Source organism: Mustela lutreola, chromosome 17 (genome assembly GCF_030435805.1).
Source record: "Mustela lutreola isolate mMusLut2 chromosome 17, mMusLut2.pri, whole genome shotgun sequence".
In the NCBI taxonomy this organism is placed as follows: domain Eukaryota; kingdom Metazoa; phylum Chordata; class Mammalia; order Carnivora; family Mustelidae; genus Mustela; species Mustela lutreola.
In genome coordinates this window covers 16,730,893-16,756,168 of record NC_081306.1, presented here as the reverse complement: position 1 = coordinate 16,756,168, position 25,276 = coordinate 16,730,893, and the positions used below count along the sequence as shown (strand labels likewise).

General features: G+C 53.2%; 1 protein-coding gene across 4 annotated transcripts; it reads left to right on the top strand.

Annotated features, from left to right (window-relative positions):
• Positions 1–1,809: 1,809 nt before the first annotated feature.
• METTL22 (methyltransferase 22, Kin17 lysine) lies at positions 1,810–19,785 on the top strand. Of its 4 annotated transcripts, none has more exons than XM_059154905.1 (11): positions 1,810–1,898; positions 5,006–5,171; positions 6,602–6,958; positions 10,437–10,477; positions 10,567–10,711; positions 13,632–13,703; positions 15,089–15,142; positions 15,907–15,987; positions 16,184–16,286; positions 17,933–18,101; positions 19,677–19,785. In XM_059154905.1, the coding sequence occupies exons 2-11, from the start codon at positions 5,066–5,068 to the stop codon at positions 19,710–19,712; spliced, it is 1,164 nt and encodes a 387-aa protein (XP_059010888.1). In that variant the 5' UTR covers positions 1,810–1,898; positions 5,006–5,065; the 3' UTR covers positions 19,713–19,785. The 4 variants fall into 4 exon arrangements, with proteins under 4 accessions (XP_059010888.1, XP_059010886.1, XP_059010887.1 ...); XM_059154903.1 differs by lacking the exon at positions 19,677–19,785 and adding an exon at positions 19,493–19,641; XM_059154904.1 differs by lacking the exons at positions 15,089–15,142; positions 19,677–19,785 and adding an exon at positions 19,493–19,643.
• Positions 19,786–25,276: the final 5,491 nt, after the last annotated feature.

Sequence of the window (25,276 nt, the reverse complement as noted above, 5' to 3'; positions counted from 1 at the left end):
CAGTAATAGCTTATAAAGTCTATTAATCTTTGACAAAGCAGGAACTATCCAATGAGGAAAAGGCAATCTCTTTAACAAATGGTGTTGAGAAAACTGGCCAGCCACATGCAAAAGAATGAAACTGGACCACTTTCTTACACCATGCATGGACATAAATTCAAAATGGATTAAAGACCTACATGTGAGATCTGAAATCATAAAAATCCTAGAGGAAAACACAGGCAGTAACTTCCTTGACATCAGCCGTAGCCACTTCTTTATAGATATGTCTCCCGAGGAAAGGGAAACAAAAGTAAAAATAAACCACTGGAACTACATCAAAACAAATAGTTTCTGCACAGCAAAGGAAGCAATCAACAAAACTAAAAGGCAATCTATGGAATGGGAGAACATGTCTGCAAATGATTATCTGATAAGGGGCTAGCATCCAAAATATCTAAAGAACTTATACAATTCAACACTCCCCCTCCCAAAATAATCTGAGTAAAAAATGGGCAGACGACATGAACATTTTTCCAAAGGAGACACACAGATGGCCGACAGACACATGAAAAGATGCTCGACATCATCCGGCAATCAGGGAACTACAAATCAAAACCCTGATGAGATACCACCTCACACCTGTCAGAATGGCTACAATCAACAACCCAAGAAGCAACAGGTATTGGCGAGGATGCCGAGAAAGGGGAACCCTCATGCCCTGTTGGTGGGAATCCAATCTGGTGCAGCCACTCTGGACAGCGGTACGGAGATTCCTCAAATAAATTAAATAGAACTACCCTAAGATCCAGCACTGCCACTCCTGGGTATTTACCCACGGAACACAAGAGCATTCATTCAAAGGGATACATGCACCCTTTGTTACAGCAGCATTGATTGCTGCTATTTACAAGGGCCAAGATACTGAAGCAGCCCAAGTGTCCACCGACTGACGAATGGATGATAGAAAATGGAATATTATTCACCCATCAAAAAGAATGAAGTTGCCATTTGCAATGACATGGAATGAGCTAAAGAGTACGATGCTGCGTGAAATAAATCAGTCACAGAAAGAGAAATATCATAGGATCTCGCTCATACGTAGCATTTAAGAAATGAAACAAATGAGCAAAGGAAAGAGAGAGAGAGAGAGAGAGAGGGAAACCAAGAAACAAGACTCTTAACTATAGAGAACAAATTGTTGGGGGGGTGAGCGGGGCTGGGGATTAAAGAGGACACATATAACGGTGAAAAAAATACAAACAAATTCACAAAAATAAAAAGCTTCTCAAAAAAATTTATATATATATATAAAACTTCTAAGTTGAGCTGCTGATGCTAACTGCTTTACAAGCATTGATCTCTGTCCCGTTTTGGACAGGGTTAAGTCCAGCGTGGGTTGCAGAGGCGAACCAGCAGCTTCCTCTCCCCCCATGCACTCAGACCCTAGTGCTGGAGGCGGGTGAGCAGGTCTCACGACCCGAGTCACAGGTGCTCGGACTGAGAAGAGCCCAGACACGGGTCTACATGAGCTGGAGAACGGGGACTCAAGGAAGGCTCCCGGAAGAGGTGACCACAAAGTAGGGCTGCCGCTGGGCCATAACTTACGGGAGGACCCTCGAGGCCCGACAAGGCAGGTCTGTGTCAGGCTCGTGAATGGCGAAAGGCACAAAGGACCGGGAACGAAGTCCCGCCGGTTCTAGCCACAGACGCGTACCGCAGACGCGGACGCCGCCGCCAGGGCAGCTCCGGCGCGGGGGGGGGGGGGGGGGGGGGGGGGGGCGGGCGTGGCCACGTTGCGGCGGCGGCCGGCGCGCCAGGAGGGGCGTGGCCGCGCCTGCGCAGGCCGCCTACTATGGCGGCTGCCTGAGCCGGGTCCCTGTAGCATATCGTGGACTTCCTTCTGCAGCCCGTGGCAGGTAAGCTCTCGGGAGAGGCGGCAGGTTGGGGAGATTGCAGGGAGCCTCCTAGCAGGGCGCCTAACCTTGAAACAGAGCCCCCACCAACCTGGAGGCCGAGTCCCCACTGGGCCTCAGTGTCCCCCTGCCGAGCAATGGTGGTGGGCGAAGGAGTCCTGTTGTCGGGTGGGTTTCTGTCCGGGGTCCAAGCAGCCCTCTCGGTTCCGGATTAAGAAGGGAGGGCGAGGCCGAGCTGTGACTGCCTTTTGAGAGGCGTTCAGGGAGGCGGCAAGACAAAAAGAGGAGTCCCGGGAGGGGAGGAGGTCCCTGGAGCCCCTGACTCCTGAGTCTGCGCGCCGCTACAGCCGCCCTGGACCGCGGTCCCTCCAGCTTCCCAGTCTTCACTCCCTGCGCTGCATTATCCCGCGCTGGGACACGAACTGTCCTAGAACTTCACCCAAATCTCCATGGTTGAATGAGTGAGTTGAGTGGCACCTGGCAGAGGGAAAGCCTGGGAGGCGGGGACGTATTTCAGTCCTCAGATCCCAGCAAACTGCTTTTGGGCGGACCCTAGGGGAGAAAGGCTGAGAGCGTCTGAGTCTGGCCCCCACGGCTTTAGAGAGCCAAGCTGCTGCAGGATGAACCTGCAGCCCCAGGGAGGTCGGGGGGGTGGGGTGTCCCATCATCCGATCAGCAGTCTGGGTGTTCTTTTCCTCCTTTAGACGGCACTGAAGCACATCCAGTTGTATGTAGCATTCCCAGACAGAGACTCTGAGTCAGCTATTCCTGAGTAGAAAACTGTTGCCTTTTTCCATCTTCAATAAACACTCTTCAGTAATAATTATTATTGCTACAATGATCAGTATTCACTGGGGTTTTTTGTTTTGTTTTGTTTTTATTTTATTTTATTTTTAGTATTCACTGTTGTTATTTGTTATCCACTTACTATGCCCCGAACCCTAAAACCGGTCATTGTTGCATTTAATCCTCACACAGGCAGGGAGGTGGGTACAAGACACCTCTCTTCCCAGATAGAGGAGAAACCCTCTAAAGGGATTCCAATTCCTGGTACTCGGTTGTGGGGTACATTTCCAGGAAGTCTGGGTAGTTTGAATTTTAAAACTGAAAATTCAACTAGAGTGAAGAATTTGAGTTTTGTTTTTGTGTATACTTAAGAAAAAAGTTGATGTGCAATTATAGTATTGGGCTTATCTGTGGGCTATAGTTTTTCCAACAAAATTGCCCTATAGCAAGAAACAGCTTCCTTTGGTTCATGTTTGATGTTCATAGTGTCATCAGAGAGGATTTTTTTCCTCCAAAAACTATATGTAAGAAGTTCTCAGTTTTCCCCCAGGACATCTTGCAGTCCTGGGAGAGCCACAACTAACTTGGAGACATTTAGTCCCCTTTTTGGATGCAGCCTAATTTTCCAGTCCTCGCTGGTTGAGGGCTTTTGCCTGAGTGAGGATGGAGCATTTCTCCTCTGTCACTTTCACCGGCGCAGTGAAATCCTACATCATTTTTCTAGGTTCACAGCCTCACTTCACAACCCACTGGCTTTATGCTGGGAAAGCCAGCCTGGAAACTAATTTAACAACGGGCCAGCTTTTCACAAAAATTTTTTGTGTAGATACAACTTTGGCTTCCCCGTGGCAAGTCTTTAAATGTAGAAACTCCAGTGATGTGTGCTCAGACTGTGAGGACAGCCTGGGTTATGATGATCCCATTTTCCAGCTGAAGAACTAGAGGCCCTAGAGGTTTCGTGGCAAGCCTAGGACATACAGCTAGTGCACACACCTACCCAGGTAGGAACAGCTCCTGTTAGGAGGTCAGGGTTTATGGACAGGTTTGGGCCGAATGTCTAAAACCAGCCCCAACACAAGGAATTAACAACTGCTGTGGGCCATGGACTCTGCTCAGTTCTTTACAACCCAGGAACCCTTCAGGGTGAGAATATAGCTGAAGGAACAGGCCCAGAGAGGTGAAGTGATTTCCCCCAAGTCACATAGCCACAAAGTGGGAGCCTGGGGTTTACACCTGCCCCGCCGAGCATCCCAGCCCATGACTCTGCAAGTTGCTGCATTGAGTGAAGTCCTGTCCTTTCCCAAGCACCTACTTTAATGCTTTCTGATGAGGCAGAACATTTGGTTGGAGAGAGAGCCTTCCTGTTTTGACCCTCTTGCCTCAGGTGTGGTTTTCCACACTTGGGTATTGCTGTGTTGCCCGGTAATTTTCCGCATCTGCACAGCAGCAGTATGGTGATTGCCTTGGTTGCTTTTCCTTTGATAAGACTCCCCTCCCCTTTTAATGTCAAAAGAATGTTTTCAAGCAGCAAATTTGGGCCGCAGGAGTCAACTTCTAGAATTAAAAAAAAAAAACTAAAGGGGAAGTCCCTAAACGCAAAGTGTAAATTGTGGTTGAATACTGTTTTAGGAAAAACCAGCAATAAAGGATATTTGCATGAGAAATGGAGAAAATCGGCTATGGATAGTGATGAGGTTTTAAATGGTGCAAGGGAATATGGATAGTGATGAGGTTTTAAATGGTGCAAGGGAATCGTAAATGGTCTTAGATCTGCTAATGGGCTTATGGTTATGTGACAGCATGTCTTAAGAGACACGGTAGAGGAATTTGAGATAAAACGTGATATCTAGAATTTCCTTTCAGTTCAGGGGAGCAAAAACCCAGGTAGACAGATCACTCGACCCCATATGAAAAGGCGTTCATCACTGGATCTAAGCAGTGGGTATATGGCTGTATATTATGCTGTCCACTCAACTTTCTTGTCTGTTTGAATATTTTTCACGATAAAAAAGTTGGAAAAAATTGAAAGGAAAACTTTCCTTTATCAGTATTAATCAGTATAAATGGAAATTCAGATCCTTTGCCATAAATAAAAGATTCCTGTGAAAATGAACACACTGCAAACAAAATAACACAATTGTAGCTGGATTCTTTCCCTTGCAAAGGCCCTGAGACTTTCTCCTTTAGGAAAAATAAAAGAGAATTGAAAAAGGGGAGCATATTCTCCTGGGGTGATGCAAAACTGTTTACCACCAGGCTGGGGAGTGTTTACACTTGATCCCCTTTGGGACCAGCTGTCCTGAGGACTTGATCTTGCCTTCCAGGTGCTGCTGTCCCATGATTCATGTAGAGCCCGGCCATGGTAGCTGGCCCCCACCCCAGCCATGGACGAGGTCACCTTCAAAAGTGACACTGTGCTCTCAGATGTCCACCTCTACACCCCGAACCACAGGCACCTCATGGTGCGGCTGAATGGCATGGGACAGCCTGGTAAGGTCCAGGACACGTGCAGAGGGGCCCAGCACCCCGTGGATTTCATTTTGTTTTCTGCTTTCTCATATTCCTCTTTTTGGGTAAAAGACTAGGTAGATTGCATTGTTCAACCGTTACCCTCACGCCACTTCCTAAGTACCCTTGTTGCATTGAGTGAAGTCCTGTGCTTTCCTGAGCACCTACTTTGTGCAAGATTGGGGGGTGGGTGGGCAGGGCTTGATGCTGGAAATGTAGAAGGGAATGAGCCCTGCCCTCAGGAAGCCCATGTTCCGTTCAGGAGACAGGGTTCAGGCTTCCATTGCCCCACCCCAGGTCAGCCCCCTTTGTCACTAGGCTGGGGGCCTCCAGCTCCTCCCACCGGGGCTCCCTGGCTTTGCTCTGCACACCCTCTGCCTACTCATCGCCGCAGCAACCAAGGGGATCTTTTGAAAATCCAGATCACATCAGCACCCTGATTTAGGCCCTCCAGTGACTCGGCCTGGCTCTTAGAATAAAATCAGACTTTTCACCCCAGCCTGTGAAGCCCAGCCCAACACAGGCCTTGCCTGTGTGTTCACATTTAACCTTTCTCTGCTCCTTTCTATCCATACACTGCACACACTTCTTCCCTCCGTGCCTTTGTCCTTGCTGCTGTTTAACCTAGAAGGTTCTTCCTTCCCAGCCTTGACTCCAAACATCACCCCACTCAGGTCCTCCCTGGCCACCCTCCCCAGCTTTGACCACCCTGTATTAGCTTGTTGTGGTGTGATTAATACTCCGCTTTCCCTTATGACCCAGTTTGGACCCTAAATTCAGGAGCCAGAGTTCCAGAACAGATCAGTGGCTGGCCTGGGGTTAGGTATCCTGGGGAGATAGAGGACTGTAGTCCAGAACTGTCCTCTCGAACCCTTGCACCCCTACCTCCAGCCCACCTCTCTGGAACACACACTCTTACTGAAACTCGTCTCAGTGACGTTCTAGTCACCGGATGGGGAAGGCTGCTCGGTGTCCTTGTCCTGTTCTCCAACCCTTAGGAGGTAGAACAGTGTAGTACAAAGTGGCACGAGTTTAGGAGTCAGGCGAACTGGGTTTGGGTTTTGCCTCAGCTATGTCAAAAGCTGTGCGGCCTTGTCGGCTCCCTTAACTTCCCGAAGCCTCAGTTTCCACGTTTGTAAAGAGTAGCTGGCACCCCTGTCTTCATAGCAGCAGGGAGGGCTAAGATAGTGGGGGCCGAGCACCTTCACTGTAGATGCTCATCAGATGGTAGCTGCTGTCCGTGGCCCCAGCTTCTTGGCTGAGCCAAATGGGCCTTTTCTGTGGCCATTACTAGGCCTCCACCAGGAGGTCTCCAGCAGACTTTGAAACTCTGTCCGGGTGGGAATCAGATTTTCTGTAAGGAGGAGACAGCTTGGAGATAATTCTCCTTTTGTGTTTGTCTTGCCTTCCAGTTTTCCTGTCCCAGTTCAAGCTTCTGTGGAACCAAGACTCTCAGACAGACTCCGGGGCTGAGGGTGGCCGTCATGGCATGGGTCCTGCAGAGCAGACATCGGCTTCTGGGCCAGGCAGCACCAGGCCCCCTCTGGGGAGTGGCTGCAGTAGTGACGCCACCAGCCAGGAGGGGGTGGGAGCTCGGCTTGATGAGGACGGGGATTTGGACGTCGAGAGGAGACCGCGGGCAGCTTCGGACGCCGAGCCAGCAGAGCCTCCAAGAGACAAGGTACATCCCACGATTCTAACACAGGAGGAAGATGACCCCCTGGCAGACGAAGCACGAGAGAGCAGCCCCCAGGATGTCATCAGAATAGGTGAGTCCAGGTCGGCTCGCCGGCCACCGGTGCGGCACTGTAGTGTGGATCAGGGTGCAGGGCGTTTGCTCATGGGCTCTGTGTGCAGGCCCGGGCCAGGGTGTAGTGGAATCAGGCGAGTTACCAGAAGTGGCGACACTGAAACTGAGCTCAGGTAGTGCCACTGCCAGCAGGAGGAACTGTCTGGGACGCACAGGTCCCTCTCCTGCTCCCCATTGTTCTCAGGATACAGTCCAGGCAACTGGGCCTTGCCTGACACGGCTCTGCTCAGTACTCCCCCTCCATGCGCTTTCTCACCTGTGGGCCTGTGCTGTGTTCCGCTTCCTTCCTGGAGGGCCTGCCCCCAGCCTCTTCTCCCTCCCTCCCTGCCTACCTTCCATTCTGTCTTCAGTCTTTTCTTCTCCTCTCCTTCCTTCCTTCCTTCCTTCCATGCCCATCACAGAGCCCGGTGTGGGGCTTGAACCCACGACCTTAGATCAGGACCTGAGCTGAGATCAAGAGTTGGATGCTTAACTGACTGAGCCAGTCAGGTACTTCCTGCTCCCAGCCTCATGTTTCCTAACACATTCCGAGTTGCACATATCCCAGCCTCGCTGTTGCCTCTCCTGGGGAGCCCTGCTGCCACCACCTCCCACATCAGTGTTTTGATGCAAATCAGCATGCTGGAGCTGTGGCTCAGGGTAGAGTTGCTGGAAGACTCAGCAGCAGCAGGGTGCCATGGGAGATTCTGGAGCCGGAGCGTGGCAGGGAGAGAGGGAGGTAGACCAGAATCGATCTGGAGGAAGCCTGCAGGCCAGTCGGAGGGACCGGGCGCTAGAAGATGCCTGGGAAGGGGGGTAGGGATGTGGCAGGAGTTGGGCGGGAACGAGTTCCCGGTTCCCGCGGGCGTGGAGAAGCAGCAGCAAGTGTCTTCCGCCGGGCAGAGGGGTGTGGTGACACCAGGATTTTAGATCCTGGAAGCGGCGCATTAGAAATGCCAGTATTGATGGGAAGCTGGGGCAGGAAGTGGGCCAGTGATGTTAAGCACCTGTCATGTTTAGACGTTTGACCTACCTCACTTTATAAAAAGAAGACTCTACAGCCCTCCTCTGGGGCTCAGGAGGTGTATACAGATAGCAAGCCACAAGCCTGACGCCCCACAGCTGGGGGGCGGCGAGGAAGGTTCTGAATCCATGTCCATCTCCACGGCCAGGACTGTTGCCTCCCCTGGCATTGCTCATCTCGGGGGAAAGCACTCTGTGTTGAGTCTGATCAATGCGTCTGAGGCCCCCATAAGCCTGGACACTGGCATGGGTCGGGGGCACAGGGTCACTTAGGGCACTCTGAAAACACCAGCGCTCTCATCCATCCACACGTCCATGCAACAGGTAGTTAGTGAGTGCCTGCTCGGAACCACGCAGGCTGTGTTCTAGTCCGTTCCATTAAGGGTGATGTGGAAGTCACACCAGAACCCTACTCCATGTTTTCCATGATTACCTCTGTTCCTCATAGCCTTTCCAGGGAGGAGCCTTCCGGTTTCACAGAGGTGGGAACAGAGATCAGAGAGGGTGAGGAACTTGCCCCAGGTCACACAGCCAGTTAGTGGCAGAGTGACAGTTTGCATCTAGGTCTGTCTGATTTCAGAGCCCATGTTCTTTTTGGGGTTTTTTTCTTGTTTGTTTATTTTTCATATTTTATTATTTACTTGACAGAGAGAGCACAAGCAGGTGGAATAGCAGGCAGAGGGAGAGGGAGAAGCAGACCCCACTGAGCAGGGAGCCTGCTGTAGGACTCGATTCCAGGACCCTGGGATCATGACCCTGAGCTGAAGGCAGACACTTAACCAACTGAGCCACCCAGGCGCCCCACCACAGCCTGTGTTTTTATGTCATGTTGGGAAGTTCTGTCCCGGGGGGCCTGGGGGTCCTCGGGGGCCTGTGGTGGCTCATTTTGCTCTCAGCCTTCACTTAATTGGCCTTCCTGCGAGAGGAGTGGCAGACTTGGTTATTCCGTACAGAGGGTTCAGCCTCTGGTGTCTGGGTGTTTAACGTCCTGGGAATGTATCCTGCAGGCTGCAAGGTCCCACAGCAGAAGTCCCGTGTATGGTCAGGTTTCCGGCCTGCCCATCTCACAGACTCATGGTAAGGCCCTTCTTTTCAGCATGCCATCAGTCCTACGCACCCTGGAGAGAGCTCGTGGCAAGGCGATTAAATGCTTGAGCTGCAGGGATAACCCCCGGGTGTTCCACCCCCAGCTGTATGCGTCCATCTGGGAAGGGACCAGGTCTTGGACTCTGGTGCCCTGCAGAGCTAGGCTTTGACCCACCTCAACCCTTCGTGAGCCAGGTGACCTTTGACAAGTGTCTTGCCCACCCAGAGACTGTGTTTGCACCTATAAACTGGGGCCCAGGATACTGCCCTTTGGTGATCATTTAATAAATAATGCCCAGTATGTGCCTGTACGGGGCCTCGTACAGAGCATTTGTCAGTCTCCTGACCATCGTTTTCCTCTGACCTACAGACCAGGTCATTGTTTTCCAGCTATGGGCCCATCTGAGACACCAATTAAAAAGTACCCAGAGGGGAGGGACACCTAGCTGGCTCAGTCAGTTGAGTTCCTGACTCTTGATCTCAGCTCAGGTCTCGATCTCAGGGTCATGATGTCAGATCCCGCATTGGGGGACCAAACACCAGAGGCGTGCAGGCTGCCCCCCTCACCTCGTAGGGCAAAGCCTCGGGGAGGCTGCTTCCGATCCTACGGGTCTGAGCCCTGCCTCGGTCCCTCAGTCCCTTCTCCTCTTCCGTTGTAAGCATGTAGTCTGATGCAGGCAAGTCTGGCGTGCACGTGGAGCACCCCTGCACTGCGCATGTGTTGTGCGTGTTTTAATTTGACAGCCATCCTCTACCTGCTTCAGAACGCGCCAGCCAGTTCATTACCAGCCAAGATGTTTGCCACGTTCCTTTTTCCCTTTGGTCTCCTATTTCTGTTCTCTCCCCCGCCCTCCATGCCACCACCAGATTTTATCCTAATACATTTTGTGCTTGAGAATACACCTTCCCATAGTTCATCTGAAATAGGATATATACTCAAACTGACTTTGTTGACGTCTGTTGTGGTTCTAAGTGTAAGAAACATGCAGAATGCACCATGACTGTTGTCAGCATAGAGCCGGCCCAGACGACATAAATACGCTGTGACTAGCGCGCAGTTACCGAGCACAGTAAAGTGAAGTCGGGGCTGGGGGTGGGTGGTGACCAGGCTGGTCCAGGACCTGCAGTGACCCTCATCTCTAGGCTGAGGGGTGGAGACACCCAGTTATGTGAGTGACACTCACGCAGCCCCTCCCGACTGTCTCACGACCCGTGTCTCTGCCGCTCTGGAGAACGCTCAGCTCTAGGACCCATCCGGCCGTGTTTGCAGAATGCCACACACCTCGTCTGTCTGTGTTCTGTCCGTCCCCATTTTCACGGCCCTTTCTCTTGGTTTCCATCCTGTCCAGAGCACACCATGGCCACCCCCCTGGAGGATGTTGGCAAGCAGGTGGGTAGGTCCTGTCCACTTCCTGTGGCCCCAAAGGGTCTCCCTGGAGCCTCACATCAGTTGTCATTCCTTGTCCGTCTCTCCCCCAGGTGTGGCGGGGTGCCCTGCTCCTGGCCGACTACATCCTGTTCCAACGGGACCTCTTCCAGGGACGCACCGTGCTGGAGCTCGGGGCGGGCACGGGGCTGGCCAGCATCATCGCAGCCACCGTGGCGCGTACCGTTTACTGTACAGGTAGGCCCGCCGTCGTAGGCTAAGGGGTAGTAGTCTCCTCACAGGGCCTGCTTGACTGTCAGGAAGTGAGGCAGAACAGCCAGAGATGGAACTTTGGCTGCTATTGACTTTTCCACACTTTTCCACTGGTTTTCTGCACCCTCTGCTGATTTCTCAGCAACGCGGGGAGAGCCCAGCACCGCCCGCAGGTGCAGGAGCACTAACAGTGCAGGAGGCCCCGCTGCCCTGCCCACATCTCTCACAGCCCACGGAAGCACGGAAGGCTCAGAAAACCAGGGGGGCTCCACCTTTTTGTAAGGCTTGGAAACAGGCTTCATGGTGTTTTCCCCGGTATAGAAGTCTTGCCTACCACAGTACTTGCTTAGGAAGAACTTGCCTACTATAGTACTTGTCTCAGAAGTGGAAACTTCTTAGGACAGCAAGTCAAATTGACTCAGACTTTTACAATCCCCAGATTCGTTCAATAGTATGCAGTTTATCAAGTGTCCACTCTATGCAGATATGGTCCAAGATACAGGAGATCCAGGAGTGAATAAGACAGAGTCTCGGTACTCCTAGAGCTTTAGAACCATTACTTGAACTGTTTGTATATGGGTTTTTGTTTTTTTTTTTAATCCTCTTTCCCCTTTTTCTCTGAGTATACATACTCCCAAGTAGTAGCTGAAATTGGACTATGTATTCATAGTCCAAAATGCAGGAAAACATTTTTTCAAGAATATTTTCCAAAATCACTAGAAACTAGAAATATGACTTTTAATGTTCAGGTAATAGTTCATCTTTTTTTTTTTTTTTTTTTTTTAAACCATTTTCCTGTGTCTGGACATTTTGGTTGTTCCCATGTGCTTTGGTGTTTTTGTTTTTCTATTTGCAATTTTCTCAGTTGGCCCTGCGGTGAACACCTTTGTTCACCATTGTCTGCTGATCCTGCGATTAGGTTCCTAGAAACAGGTCTGACCCTTTTTAAGCTTTTTTTTTTTTTAAGATTTTATGTATTTAACAGAGAGACAGCGAGAGAGGGAACACAAGCAGGGAGACTGGGAGAGGGAGAAGCAGGCCTCCCACTGAGCAGGGAGCCCGATGCGGGGCTTGATTCCAGGACCCTAGGACCATGACCCAAGTTGAAGGCAGATACCCAACGACTGAGCCACCCAGGCACTCCTTTTTTAAGCTTGTGATACATATTGCCAAGTGATTTCTTTCTCAGTTTTTATTTGAAGTAACGTTAGACTCACATAGAAGCTGCTGAAATGTGACAGAAAGTGCCATAGAATCCCCCACTCCCCCCACCGCAGCAGTGATGGGATGTCATGTACCTGCAGTTCAGTGGTGACACCCAGACTTTTCCAAGGGCGCGATGCTCTCAACTACACCCACTCTAGCCCACACGCTTTTTCCAAAAGCGTGTACCAGTTCATAAGAGGGAAGGATCTCATGGGGGGGGGGGTGGTCACTGCACTATAAATCCTCAGTGTCTGCAGAAAGGGGACATCTGCTGCTCTGCTTTGCATCTTGTTGATCCCCAGTTCCTGTCCCCACAGCACCCATTTTGTTGCTTCTGAGACAGGAAAGGGAAATTAGGGATCCCCCTGATGCTGGCACACTTTCCAGATACTGCGTTGGCCGCTGGCTGGGCATGTGCAGGGCAGCCCCTGGTTCCACTCCGTGCCAGGGCGCCTGTGAATTGTCAGCGAGCCCTTCCCAGAGTCAAGCCATCATGCACCACCCAAGAGCTTTGCCTGTGCCTCGTGCCCAACAACAGCATATACTCAAGTTGTCTTGTCCTTGAGAGGGGGTTTCCTGGCACAAAGAAGGGAGCTTGCATCTCCACGGCACCTTCTAGTTGGCAAAGCCTTTCATGGGCTTCAGCGCCTGCCGGTGACTTCACAGTGACCCTGGGCAGGAGTCAGGGACCCTGTCACCATCCTTCATCCAGATGGGCAGACTAAGAGTAAGGTCAAGCACTGGCCCCAGGTCATACACATGGCCACTGTCACGTGTGTGGGGGTGGGGGGTACACCCAGGGTTCAGACTGGTTTTCATGGAGCGGAGTCTGTGCCCTCCCTCGGGCCGGCAAAGGGATAATTGGGGGGCAGCCCCAGGGCTCTGGTCTCCCACTGCCACTCAGCCAAAGCTGCTCTCTCTTACCTGTTTTATATGTTAGAATCCCACAGAAGACCTATTTGAACAAAAGCTGCCATAAAGCCTTACAAGCTGCTAAACCGGTTGTGTGCTGTCAGGCACACACCATCAATGTTCTCTCTACCCAGTGGCCCCCGGAAAGGGATAGGTGTGTCCCAGGCTCTGCATGTTCCCTGGAATGGAGAGTCCTCAGTGGTGATGGGACGGGGTCAGGTCATCCACAGCCATAGTGAGCTGGGCAGATGTCACTCACACAGCTTTCTGTGCCTTTTAAGTGTACACTCTCCTAAGTAAAAATTAAGTTTTGGTAAAATACCCACAGCCCTGCACCCCCTGTCCCTTCAAGGATGCATAGTACTAAGGATTGGTTTTGCGCAAAGAAAGGGAAGCCCCACCACATCAGAGCACCGGGCAGCTCAGGAGAAATGGGTGGCCACAACAGCATGCCTGAGAGCACACCCCCAGCATGTAGGAATCTGCTCTGTGTCTCAGTGAATCTCATGAAAAAACCCATACCTGTTTCTTTCATACACAGTCAAAACAGGCGCGCTCACCCCTTCCCTCTGGACTGCACAGTCCATCCCCACCAGCCCTCTCACCTCTTACCAAAGGGAGAAGTGGTTAAAAAGGGCCTTAAAGTGAAGATAGTTCATGTTGGCAGTAAACACACAGGAGAAACTTGATTTTCCATTTTGCACCTCTCTGCCGTCAGGCTATCGACCCTGGAGATGAGAGTGCGGTGGTGGCCGGGGTTTCATGGCGTGCCCTTCTGTCGTTCCAGATGTCGGTGCAGATCTCTTGGCCATGTGCCAGCGAAACATTGCCCTCAACGGCCACCTGACTGCTGCTGGAGGTGAGGCCCAGCGGCTCTTCCCCGTGGGAGGGAGGCCTTTCTGTTTGGGAGTGGGACGAACCCCCTGTACCGGGACCCTGGGAGCTGGGTGTGCAGACCCGGGTGAGCCACAGTCCCTGGGCTTCACGGAGCTCCGCATCCGACGATTCTGTGCTTGCGTCATCCGCTCGTCCCTTGCCCACTGCCGCGTCCTGCTTTAGCTCTCCCCCTCCTGGACGTCACATCAGCCCCCTCCTGATCTCCCGGCTTCTTGTCTGACCCACCGAGGCTGTCCTCCATGCAGCATCTAGAATGACCTTTCAAAACGCAGGCCAGGCGCTTCACTGCACACTGGGGTGACGTCCAGGCTGCCAAACCTCCTAGTCCGACCCCTGCCTCCTTTTCCGGCCTGGCCCCGATGGCCTTGCTGTCCACCCCCATCCCGCCCTGTCCAGCGAGCCGAGCACTCAGTTCTCGTGCTCTTCCCTCTGCCCGGACCACCCTCCCACCCTCGTCTGCCTGATTGGTGGATTTCTGTAGCACCCGCAGAAATGAGCTGACGTGAGAGATGCTGGCAGCCTCTCCTCCCTGGACTTCCTGTCCAGACCTTCTCCGAGCAGCCCAGGCGTCACTTACCTGCTCAGATCAGGTCACTCCAGCCCTCGGGCTTCAGAGCCTTCCGAGGTCTCCCATTGCTGTCTGAGAGGACACTGAGCCTTTCTGCCTGCCCCAGATCCCGGAGCGGTCTGGCCCTGTCGTCTGTAGCCCCTGCCTCCCAGGACCCGCTCCGTGCCGGCCGTCCTGGCCTGTCTGAGGGTCCCGCCCCCTCATGTCAGTTCCTCACCATACTCAGATCCCCAGACCTCCAGACGAGGTCACAGTTCCCTACCAGAGCCTCATTTCACCTCAGACCTTTGCATTTTGACATCTGTGCGACCAGTTGAGAGGTATCTGCCACCCCACTCGGCCACACGCTCCACGGGGCAGGCGCCTGTCTACGTGATCCCCCGTCACATCACTGAATGCCCCGTCAACACGAACTGGAAGGGAGGAGCAGACATGACTCACCTTCTCTTTGAAGCCTCCCCTGACACCCCAGGCTGCAGCCAGAGCTCCTGCCTCCTCCTGTCGCCCTGGCACATATCCAAGCTGTGCTCTGACCGCGTGGCCTGGTGGATGCACATTGGTCGGCCAGCCTCTCCTGCGCTGCTGGTCCCCGAGGACAGGGACGCACCTTCTAAATCATTGTATTCCCTGTGTCCAATGCCAGACCAGAGACCTAGCACTCAAAATTTGTGCAGGGAAGGAGGAAGGTGGCGAGGATGTTGGAGGGACGGAGGGGTTTGGGCAGAGTTAGCCTGTTCTCTGTTTTGAGTTGGACATTCTGCTTGGTTTTGCTTTTGCAGGCGGTGTAGTTAAGGTCAAAGAACTGGACTGGCTCAAAGACGACCTGTGCACTGGTGCGCATCTCCCACATCCTGCCAGACTCACGGCCCTTTGTCCCACCTCTGGGATGTCAGCCCCATGGCCTGGGCTGGGCAGATGGTCCTGGCTGTCCCCACAGTCCCTTGGCTCACAGCCACTCCGCTCTATCAGCCGATGAATGACGGTTGCAGGCAGCTCCCACCTGCTCTGTCACTCAGACTGGTGGTGTCCCCGTATAGTAGGCACAGTAATCCCTGAGTTTGAGGTGAGGATGGGTGCTCCGGGTTCAGCGCCTGCCCAGGGCTGGGAGGCAGCCTCCCAACACAGTGGTCTGTCCTCTGTCCATGGCGGGTAGTCAGCCTTGTGGCTTCAGAGCCAACTGGGTGGGAGAGTGTTCTACATTTATTATAGAGACTGTTTTAGACCTGCATGCCTGGTTGCTCTTTGTATGAAAACTTCGGTCACCTGCCAAACATTGAGCACCTTAGGTGACCGACCTCCCCAGCAGTCCTTGAGGGCAGCGTCACTATGCCCATTCTGGTGCAGAGCTGAAACCTAGAGCGGTGAAACCCCTTTCTCGGGGTCACCCAGCAAGTTTGCGGGGGCAGCAGTACCTGCCTCTCAAGGCAGGCAGACCCCTGGCAGCCACATGGGCAGCTGTGGCCCTGAAGCTGGGGCACTAGGATTCAGACCTGCCTGGCGGGGCCCTCCTTTCCAAGCTACCCCCAGCTCTGTTTCCTCTCCCGCAGCTTCTTTCAGCCTCAGAGCTGAACGTGTGCAACATGGCTTTTCTTCACAGACCCGGAGGTCCCCTTCAGCTGGTCGCAGGAGGACGTTTCCGACCTATACAGCCACACCACCATCCTGCTCGCGGCCGAGGGTAAGATGTCCCAGTCATGGTGACCACGCCCCTCGGGGAGCCCTCCCCGGGGCCCGGCCTCACCCATCTGCGGTTTTCAGCCTGTGAGCTGCTGCCACTGCACGTTCATGGCGACCAGGTGCAGTGTGCGGGGTCCCCTGAGGGACGGATCTCCCTGACGGTTGCATTTTCCCGTTGCCCGGTTCCTTCCCCGCAGTGTTTTACGATGATGACCTCACCGACGCTCTGTTTAGAACGCTGTCCCGCCTCATTCACAAACTGGAAAATGCCTGCACAGCCATTCTGTCTGTGGAGAAGAGGTGAGCTCTGTGCCCCCGAAAACCAGACACCCCCTTCTGAGCGCACTTAATAGTGTCGTCCTGTCACTTGCTCACTGAGCACTTGCTGGGTACCAGCAAATGCCACCCCTTACCCATGTGGCCTCCTGTCGTCTGCCTGCCCCCACCTCATCGGAGGAGAGAGGAAGGCTGGGGAGGGTAGCAGGGAACCCGTCCTGGCTGACGTGTGAGCCGACGACCCGTAAACACACCCGTTCTCCAGAGCTGGCCCAGCGGCCACCACTCTGTCGAGGGCCTCTCTTTGTGAATGTCCCCTCTGTGATACCTCAGGGCCCCAGGAATGCCTGTCTTCTCCCAGTCCAGACGGAGCCCCTCCAGGACGTTTGCACTTGCACATCCTGAGGCATTAGGGCTCCCACTGAAGGCATGTCTGTTTTGTGGTGACACAGTACTGGACACTTGACACTGTTTTCTCCAATTCCTGTGCTGGGGCACAGCTCTTCTAAAAGCAATTGAAATAAAACCGGGGCCCCTGGCTGCCTCAGTCAGTAGAGCATATGATTCCTGATCTTGGGGTCGTAAGTTCGGCCCCACATTGGGTGTAGAGATTACTTAAAAATAAAATCCTAAAGGGAAAAAAAGCCATGAAGCCAACCCTACTTAACGACCCAGCAGTGCAGCATCTAGAAATCTGCCCTGGGGAAGTGATCATGGCTGTGTCGCCGCCGTCCCCCTGGGCATATCCATCACAGCGCTGTTCACGCGGATACTATCAAGGAGCTTCTTCAGGGCACACAGGAGCAGTGACAGCACATGGACCTTGCCTGGATCCTTATTTTATAGACAAAGGGAAACCTCGAGAGCCCTGCCCTGACTAGATACGGAAATAGTAAAGAATCATCCTCACATTTGTTTCAGGTGAAACAAAGAAACAAGATCCTTTATCTTATCGTGATACACATGGCTGTTTACAGAGGAGACGCTGTGATGGTTGGCATTAGCTTTTTAACAATCCATCTGGGTGTGCGGGGAGGCAGAGACCACAGCAGCCATGAGGTTGAAGCTGGGATGGTTGATCATACTGTCAGAAATTTCTCGTAGTTAAAGATCTTGGAAAGAAAAGGGGAAAAAGCAAAGAATTTGAGTGTCAGGTTAAATCGTGTTGCAGGTTAAGGTGTAGAGGTGGCCGAGCGGCCCCACTGGGATGGCTCGGGAGGACATGCTCTGAAGTCACCCCTCTGATGGCTGCCCGCCCACCGCCTCCCAGCAGCCTTCTCTGCCCACTGCTCTCAGGCCCTGCCCTTCATACACTCACTGCAGAAATGGTCTCGGGCACCCAGCATGCCGTCTGTGCCAGAGGAAGCAGGGGAGGCCGGCCGGCCGGCAGTGGTCTGCATCTGCCTCCTGCCCTGCTTTGTAGCTCAGGGCAGGGCCAGTCTTTTCGCGTGGTGGTATCCTAGCACCTGACTTTGACTCTCTGAGCCTCAGTTGCCACATCTTTAAGATGGAAGCAGTGACCCTGTCTACCTCTCGGGCTCTCCTGCAGATTCAGGAAGGAAGCACACTCAGGGCTCAGTACACCATAGGCGCTCAGTGAAAATCCGCCGGTGGGAAGTGAGGTCAGGGAGCAGCATGTGAGGCATGCTGTGTTGGCTGCTTGTTTGCAGGCTGAACTTCACGCTCAGACACCTGGACGTCACGTGCGAGGCCTACGACCACTTCCGCTCCTGGCTGCAGCAGCTGGAGAGGCTCGCGGATGGCCGACTGCGCTTCACAGTGGAGCCGGTGGAGGCCTCCTTCCCGCAGCTCCTGGTCTACGAGCGCATCCAGCAACTGGTAGGTGCGGCCCCCACCGTGTGTGGGCCCTTGTTGGTGTGCGCAACACTGCTGACCCTGGGGTCCTCCAGACATGGGCCCTGCACCCTGGTGCTGTCAGGACAGAGGAGCGCTAGCAGGCGAAGGCTGCAGTGGGGGCTCCGCATCTGCTGGTGGGTGTGAGGGCCAACCGTCGCCTTGGACTTGAGGACATGTTCTTTCCCTGCGGGCAGTTCAGGCTCCAGAGGAAGCAGGACTGAGCACAGGAGGTGGTTGATGGCACAGGAAGGCAGCGCGAGGGCACTTGGTGGGGTGCTCGATGCAGGAACCCCAGGAGGCCACATCTTCCCTGGAAATACGCCGGCCTCTCAGACTAGGCAGGCTTAGCTGATGACCCATGGCCCTTCCGGCTGGGCACCGTGGGTCCATCAAACTAGGCCTCAGAGTCATTGTCCTAGTCACAGTCCACAGGCCAGGTACCATGCCGAGCTCCTTCCTCGGAGGATACCGGGACAGGGCAAGTCATGCCACCAGACAGCGGTAGAGCTGGGGCTTAATCCTATAACCACGTCACTTCCTGTTACTCTTTTTAAACCCAGGTCAGGGGGAAATCAGAAACAAAATTACCCTTGAAAATCCCAAGAGCTACAAGTCCAAAGGTCTGAAATGAATGACTTGTTCTCTTTGCCTTGTGGCTGTGCCTTTTCTCTGGGTCTTTGGAGACCAGTCCTAGTTCTGAGGAGGAGCGGGGAGAGGGCTCCCTCGCAGGCTCCCCGTCCCGCTCCCCGAGCGAGCCCAGCTCTGGACTGTGTGATTGCGGCGCGTGAGAAGCAGCGCTCTGTTTGTGGCTGCACCGCCTCCCCGCCCGTCTCCCTGTGACGGCACCCAGTCTGCTTCGGCCCGGGGAGGACTCAGTTTCCACTAAGAAATTGGACTTTCTCCACTGGCCCGTGTCAGGAGGAGCACCACACGGCCACAAAAATCAGCTCCTTAAGAAATTCAGCAGTCACAGGACATGGCACTTAAGATCTCCCCGAATGAGGGGCGCCTGGGTGGCTCAGTGGGTTAAGCCGCTGCCTTCGGCTCAGGTCATGATCTCAGAGTCCTGGGATCGAGTCCCGCATCGGGCTCTCTGCTCAGCAGGGAGCCTGCTTCCCTCTCTCTCTCTCTGCCTGCCTCTCCATCTACTTGTGATTTCTCTCTGTCAAATAAATAAATAAAAATCTTTAAAAAAAAAATAAAATAAAAAAAATTAAAAAAAATTAAAAAAAAAAAAAAAAAAAAAAAAAAAGATCTCCCCGAATGGAGAAATGGCAACTTGCTGCCATTCTTCTGGTCCATTTTGATTATGTGACATCCTCGTGTGTCTTGGATGAATGCCAGGACTTAGCCATCCCACGTCTCTTCCACAGCAGGGCAGAAAGAGCAGCCCAAAGCTGCCAACCATCAGAAGCAGCCCCTCGCTCCCGCGCCAGCGCGCATGCTGCCCATGGTTCGTGTGCCGTGGGACTCTTGTCCTTTGCTGATTACTCCCTCTCTGACACTGTGACGGCTCCTTTGTGAACCTCGGGAATCTACTTTCTCTGTTTGCTGCAGGAGCTCTGGAAGATCTTTGTGGAACCAGTAACGTGACCTGTCGCATCCATGAGCGCGGCTTCTCAATTGTTCTCAGGATATGTTTCTAATAAAATCGAAAGCTCACCAAGTAACGTGTTTGAGATCGTATCATTTTTAAAATGTGAGAGATGTACTTTATATGCCCAGGACTGTTTGCTGGAGTCGCTGCTGTGTCCCAACAGCAGCCAGAGAACATTCTTGCTCTGCCTGTTTTCCGTGCTGCCGGCTTGTCGCGTGTGCGCTGGGATGTCTCGAGAGGTGTGGCCAGGTGGGGCAGGTGTTCTCAGCTTGACTGCACCTGAGTCAGGCGCTTCAGGTTCCCTGGCGGGCAGGGGACTTGGGGCCACTGACATTTAGTGCTCCTCGGTGTTACCCGCTTACAGATGTGTATAATGTGGTCACCACAACCGCAATCATAACACTACCAAAATGAGGCACGGAAGCCTCATGGCTTTCCAAGGCTGTCCATGCCCCATCCCCATTCCTCTGGTGAGGGCCCATTCAGAGAAAGTGGCAGGAGATGGCAAATGGCCTTCATTTGCAGTTTTAATTCTTTATAACCAAAATCAGGTGAGCTTAGAACAGGCCCAAGCACACTCTTCCTGGTCCCGCCCATGGGGGGGTGGGGCTGACCCGGGTCCCAGAGCCCACGCTTTCTCCCTTCTTCCCCTCGGGCTCCCTTTTCTGTTTGCTTCACATGTCCATATTTCTGTCTGATCATTTATCTTTTTCTCTGTGCCCCCCATCTCAACCCCTCCCTGTTGCTTTATACCCTGTTCCCACCATTTCTCCCTCTTCCTGCCCAGCTCAGCTCCCACCGTCCTGCTTCCTTGGCCCTCCTGCAGATCCCCCCCCACCACAGTCCATATACCCTCCTTGCGTCTCTTCCTCTCGGCTCCATCTGGACACCAGATTAACTCACTTCATCCTCCCCACGCCTGGGACTTCAGCTTGGCTACACGCATTTAACAGTTGCAAAAACTGTGGCTCTAAAAGGGAAAAAAAAAAAAAAAAATCTCCATGGGTCAGGGCTTTGTCTCTCTTAAACCTCAGTGCATTCCTGGCATAAGATCTGTCCCAAAGTAGGTAGTCGACACATAGTGTTGAACTCTGGGGGGCATTTGGCAATGTTCGGAAAGTTTTGGGTTGCCGCAACCTGGGGAGAGAGGGTGCTGCAGGCCAGGGGTGCTGCTTAAACATCCTGTAACGGCCAGGACAGCCCCCAGTGGCAGGAGGGCCGGTGTTGAGAAATCTGGATCAGGAAGAACAGTAGCTTCATTAGGAGAGAAAAATGGGTATCAGCTGAAAGTGCAGAGAAGGTGACCCGAGAGAAGTCTCACCCTCCCCTCTGGGAGTGGGAAGAAGATCCACACACACCATCTCTGAATCCTCCCAAGATCCTAGAGAGGAGAGATCGCCGTTTCACGTAGGAGAAACGTGAAGTTGAGGGCCGTTGCGGCGCCCACCGCCCTCACGTGGACCCCATGGGGCAGTTGGGCTCGGGGCCCATGCCCCCCCACCCCTTTCCCACGAGTTTCCCAGCCCACCAGCAGCAGCAGCCATGGCCCAGACCTGACTCAGAACCTGCTCTTGGACAAGACCCTGGTGATTTGTGCCCAGCGAGGGGTTCGAGAAGCGCAGCCTCTGAGCTCTGCCCATTTCCCGAGGTTCCTACACAAAACCAACCCCGATAGGCTTGCCATCCTTGAAAAGAGTTGCAGATCACAATGGGACATATTAATAACAAGTCCTCGAAACAGAGCCCCACGAGACACAGCCCCCAGCTGGCGATGTGTCAGCACTAACTGACATTTTCCTGGCACTCCTGGGGACAAGCCCATAAATGTAATTGGCACCAAGCAATAGAGTCGTCGTGCCTTTCACCTGGCGCGTTAGGGGGAGCGCTTTCATGTCTAAAGCACTTGGCCTGAAAGCTTCCTCTAAGTGTTGCCTAGAATTAATCTGGATCTACTATAATTCAAAGCATCATCCAATTTTCACTTCTCAGGAGTGAAAAGAGCAAATGAGAAAAGTCATACGGAACAGACCTGCCTTACATCCAGGTTCCCTGGTACACACAAAAGTCGCCTTGGGGACCAGAAAGGCCCTCCGAGGAATAGGCAGGCCATCCTCCACACCGCCGACCCCAAGTCCAGCAAGACATCCCGTGGGCTGCCGGCAGTGGGAGACGTGATTCCTAGAGAAGCAACCTCAGAGACCAAGTTCTTCACAGAGGGAAGACCACGGCGCCTGCCCATTTGCAGTAAGACCCTTATGCGTGGGATGGCCCAGACTCTGGGAGCCATAAGTTGACAGGCAGACCTTGGCCTTACATGACTCTGATGTGGAACGTCCGTAGGAGACCCAGCTCGCCACCTCTGTGTCAAGGTGACCTACACACATCTTGGCCCTCAGCCACAGCAGCCACATGTGTCCCCCATGGGTACCAGGGCAAAAAAGCTGAGTGCATGGTCCTCCCAGTGGGATGACAGCTCTGTGCATGCTGTGTTTCCTGTCCTGCGTGCTCCTTAGAAGGCTAAGGGAATGGACTTTTCATTTGGTTAGGTTGCAGTCTACTGCATCTTGTGGGAAACAGCCAGTTGGAACTCACCCCCACCCCTCGGCCAGTGCACCTGCCCAGCAAAGAGCAGCACCACAGACACTGGAAGGAGCTGGAGAGTCAACCCCGGACACCAGCTCAAACCAGCGAGACCTTCCAGATGGTGCTGTTTCTCACGTGGTAACTCCATGCAGCGTCCCCAAGCAGATGTCAGCATGTCGCTTACCCGACATGGGTTAGTGATTCAGCCCAGCAATACCGGGCAGCCAACTGGTGGCTTTTTAGTCCGTGAACTACTAAGTGAGGTTACAGCCTGTCTACCAAGAGACTGATGTCAACCTGATAGTTTTGTGCATTTCAGCTGTTGTTCTGTTGGAACCACCACGGGCTGTGCTACTGTAGAAGTTAGTGGGCTTGAGTAGTGAAAAGTGCCCTGGACCCTTGGGGACGGCCCCGATCTCTGTCCCCACACAGGCCCGCATTCTTGTCAGCCCAGTCCGGCATTCAGTCTTGTGGTTTCCTGGATGGGGGTAATAGAAAGGCTGGAAACGTGGAGGTGAGTACAGGAAGAAGAGGGGCTCTGGGTGACACCCAGCTTTCTGGCTCGGGCAACTCTGTCTTCAGAAGTCTGTGAAGGCCCACCGCCACCCCCTCCACCACGGGAAGATTGATTGAGTGGAAGGACACTTCGAGCAGATGCATGAGACCCTTGAAAATATTTATTCTTCAGCATGTAAATAGAATGGAAAAATCTTCCTGCTGCGAAGAGCCACATCTGAGTGAATTTGGAGAATTGCTTCTCAGGCGGGACATCGGTCACAAATGTCAAGGATCTACTGCAGACAGCTGCCATGAGAGGTCTTTGATTAAAACCCAAACCACTTTGCAGAGCCCACTAGGCCCTCAAGGTCTGGCCTCTGCCTACCTTTCCAGCCCCATCCCGTCGGCCATACTGAATTCCTTCCTCCCAGCATGCACCATGTCCTCAGCACCCCCACCACTCTCTGAGACGCCTCTCACCCAGCCCCTCTTGTTATTTTCTTCATCCAGAAAGCCTTCCCCAGATGTCCACAGCCCCTGAGCCTTCTGTGATATGACCCTTTTAAAACTTAGTGTGATGGTTGTGTTTCCCCGCGTGCCTCCGTCACGGATGGGGAGCTCCATGGGGACAGGACCGGCGTCATTCAAACCCAAGCCTGACGCATCCCGTCATTCCACAAATATTTGTCTGCCACTCTCCGTGTGCTGGATGTTGACTGGGTGTCTGGGAAGAAGCAGAGAGCAAGACATCTCACACCAGTGCCTTTGTGGCAGCCAACAGGCAAAAAACATAAATAAATAGGGTGCGTCAGGTTGCATAAAGAACAATGACCCAGAAACCAAAAGTAAGGCTGAAAGGTGACTGCACAGTACAGCATTTGCTGGAAGGTGTTTATGTACCCGACTGCTCGGGGTGCAAGCGTTTTGCAGTTTTGTGAAACTGAAACCACGTAATGACTTACTTTTCCGTCTAGTAGGAAAATCGCCTCAAGGGGAACAGCAGTTTTGCCCTATGGGACCTTGAGCAAATTTGTATCTAACATGGCGATTTCATCTTGTCATTTCGTCTACGTGCTGTAAAACATCCTTCTTTCTCGTGTTCTCTTTTGAACCAGCTTTGTCGGCCGACTTTGTCCCTCATTTGTGAATTACAGAAGACCGTTGTGCGCTATCAATTTTTTTTAAAGATCTTTTAAAAATTTATTTATTTGACAGACAGAGATCACAAGTAGGCAGAGAGGCAGGCAGAGAGAGAGGAGGAAGCAGGCTCCCCGCTGAGCAGAGAGCCTGATGCGGGGCTCCATCCCAGGACCCCGGGATCATGATCCGAGCCAAAGTCAGAGGCTCTAACCCACTGAGCCACCCAGGCACCCCGCACGCTATCAATTTTAAAAGAATTACATTTTGGTGGTTTAAGCCTTATAACCTCGACGGGGTTGATGAGGGCTATGAAGAAAAGAAAAGCAGAGGGATCCGGGGGCTAGATGAGCATCCGTGAGGGGCCGAGGAGTGGGCCGGAGAGGGGAGGCAGAAGGAACAGATGAGTGGAAGAATGAACTCAACAGCCCAGAGCTTTCAAGGCTCCTTACTGGGGGCCAGCAGCTGGTGAAGACAGGTGTGGAGCTTGTTCTTGGCTTCACGTAGCCCAAGCAGCCCTGAGGTCCTTTCTTCCTCCCCTAGGTTGCAAGGTTAAGGGGTGGGCCTGTCGGGAACTTCGCCTCGGGACTGGCTCAATGGAGGACCCTTGCCACGAGGTGGCGCCCTAGCTTCATGAATTGACGGCGGGACCTGCGTGTCCCCCACAGCGCCCCTTCCCAACTCCCACCAAGGAACCCAAAGCAATCATCAGTCCCCTTAGCTACTGGCAGCTGCTCCAAAGCGTGGGTCCCCAGTGACTCTCAGGGGACCCTAACTAACCTGCTATATTATACAGTGGAACGTTGGCTCTGAGAGCTGCCCAGTAAGCTGAGGCTTTAAAAGCATCTGTAGCCTGTCCAGGGCCACAGGACTAGGAAGGAACGAGGTTGGGGTCTGCGCCCAGGCCCCTCCGACTCTGTAGCCAGTGGTCTTTCTATTGTCTCCTGCCCAGAGTAGGGATTGTTTGTCTGAAGGCAAGCAGGAGGGGTGTGGATTGGAGTCTGTGCTGCATCTTTGTCCTGGGATGGATTGAAGGGTTAGGTGTCCAAGGGCTAAGAACTTGATTCTGCCCCAGCCTTTATGAAGCCACGGATACCGGAGCCAGGCAGGAGCCCTTCTATGCGGTAGGTAGGGGTGTGTGGAATCAGGAAGGGCCATGCTCAGAGATGGGCTCCAGGGGCAGGTGGTAGTGTTTCCAGCTTCAGATCTCACTGAGCAGAGAGTCTGGAGCAGACAATGTGGATGCTGAGGCCACAGATAAAATGCACTGAGCCTTGTCCCCACGTCCCCTTCCACTGGGGGCTCCCGAGAGGCCGTGAAGTTCAGTGGTTAGAGCACAGCC